Source organism: Ziziphus jujuba, chromosome 9, assembly GCF_031755915.1.
Source record: "Ziziphus jujuba cultivar Dongzao chromosome 9, ASM3175591v1".
NCBI classification, from domain to species: domain Eukaryota; kingdom Viridiplantae; phylum Streptophyta; class Magnoliopsida; order Rosales; family Rhamnaceae; genus Ziziphus; species Ziziphus jujuba.
This window is the reverse complement of record NC_083387.1, coordinates 6,100,243-6,102,209: the sequence shown is the minus strand read 5'-3', so window position 1 is coordinate 6,102,209 and position 1,967 is coordinate 6,100,243. Positions and strand designations below refer to the sequence as shown.

At 32.2% G+C, this 1,967-nt stretch overlaps 1 protein-coding gene across 1 annotated transcript; it reads left to right on the top strand.

Annotated features, from left to right (window-relative positions):
* The first annotated feature begins 1,448 nt into the window (after positions 1-1,448).
* Positions 1,449-1,967, top strand: LOC107426492 (S-protein homolog 1). The gene has a single exon (XM_016036693.2). The coding sequence runs from the start codon at positions 1,505-1,507 to the stop codon at positions 1,964-1,966; it is 462 nt and encodes a 153-aa protein (XP_015892179.2). The 5' UTR covers positions 1,449-1,504; the 3' UTR covers position 1,967.

The following is a 1,967-nucleotide window of genomic DNA, read 5'->3' as shown; positions in this document are numbered from 1 at the left end:
CCATAAATTGAACCCATTCCATGCAGTGACTTGTGGAATAACAAGGAAGAAAAAATGGCTAAAAAGAAAACCAAAAAATGAAAATAGAAGGAATTACAATGAGTAGCCATAAGTTCTTATTGTTCCTGGCAACATCCTCAAGTCCATTGACTTGGTCTTATGTTGGTAAGGAAAATGAGCGTCTTTCATTTTATTTGTGAAATGTAATGGCATGTGATCTCTGCTGTGAGTGAGAAAGGTCTGAACAACAAGAAGACTCTATTTGTCGACTGCAAATCCGGCGATGACGACCTTGGCGGTCACAATTTGTCGCCGGCTGATAGTTTGACATGGAGTTTGCTTTCGATCCAATTTCTTGCACTCCCATGCTGTTCTGGTGATGGTGATAAAAAAATATTTCCATCTGAGGGACAGTTTAATGGAATAAATAATCTATTATCTTTCATATGTACATAATAGAGCTTGATTATGTAAATTAATTAGTATGGAAAAATCAAATCGATTAAATTAATCTCAATAAACAATTGGTTTTTAGAGATCACTCAAATTTCTTTCCTTCTTTCTTTTTTTTTTTTTTTTTTTTTGGGTAAATTATGATTTAGTGGATTTACCATTGGGCCATGTCTATAAGTACATAACTCAGATTTCCCTAAAAATACGAAATTGATGGCACACTTAATTAGCATCAAACTCATATTTCATGAAATAGAAAGTTCTCCCAAATAATATAATTTCTTTCCTCCAAAATATCCAAAATTCTGAAATGGTGGAAATCTTACAAATAAATGGCTTTTTTCCCCTTTATTAAAACAATTATAACCGTTTCAAATTTAACATGACTATAAATAGCCATCCATCACCTTGAAATATTCAGAAATACTGATTTATCCTCCCCCCCCACAAAAAAAAAAAAAAAAAATTCTTAGCACAACATTAATCTTCAAATTTATTATTATCATTAAAAAATAACAACATAATAATAGTAAAAATATATATATATATATATATATATATAGAGGATAAAAATGTGTTCAAACAATCCATCTATTAAAAAAAAAAAATCCCAATAATCTTTCTTTATTGACAATAATACTCATTATGAGAATGCAAAGTACATGCAATTAAAGTTGAGATATATATAAATATATATTATTAATGAGACAGCTCGGATGGCTTAGCTGGTTTTCTGTTTTGATTACGACTATTAATTTGCTATCTTCTTCAGTTTATTTTTCTTTTGTTAATTAATTAATTATTTGGGCAAAGAGTAATTTCACATTAAGGTTATGATACATGTTTATATATGCATATATATCAAAAGAAATTAATACCAACATAAATTTGCCTAATTAAATGCCTCCAATTAATAGGTCGACAAACTTTGATATGAATGCTAAGTGTATATAAATCAGCAAAATTATGTTTGAATTCCACAAACTCAGAAAAAATAAAAAATAAAAAATAAGAAAGAATTAGCAGCGCTACCAAAATAATAAAAACAAAAATGAGAGGTTGGGAGCTTTATGCTGTGTTATTCCTAGCATGGGTTCTAGTTCTTTCGACGATGAGTAGGCCATGTTGTCGATCAGCAAGGGTGGACACCGGATTGCCACTTTACAAATACAACATGTTCATCGTGAATGGATTGAGTTCGGGCCGGGACTTGTTTATCCATTGCCAGTCCAAAGACGATGATTTGGGCGAGCATAATCTTACAACTGGTTCTCATTTTACATGGACTTTCAGGACCAACTTCTGGGGAACCACTCGATTTTGGTGCTACACTCGTAGGGACAATGAACACGCTGCGTTTGATGTGTTTTGGCCGGAGAAGAGGCATAAGTGGCTTGAAACCAGATGCGACTATAAAGTTTGCATTTGGACTGCCAAAGATGATGGGTTTTATCTTAGAAATGTTCCTATTAATCAAGATGAGTTAATTCATAAATGGGAACCGGGATGGTAAC

Coding starts and splice junctions, on each gene's coding strand:
- LOC107426492 (XM_016036693.2), top strand. CDS start 1,505: ATGAGAGGTTGGGAGCTTTATGCTGTGTTATTCCTAGCATGGGTTCTA.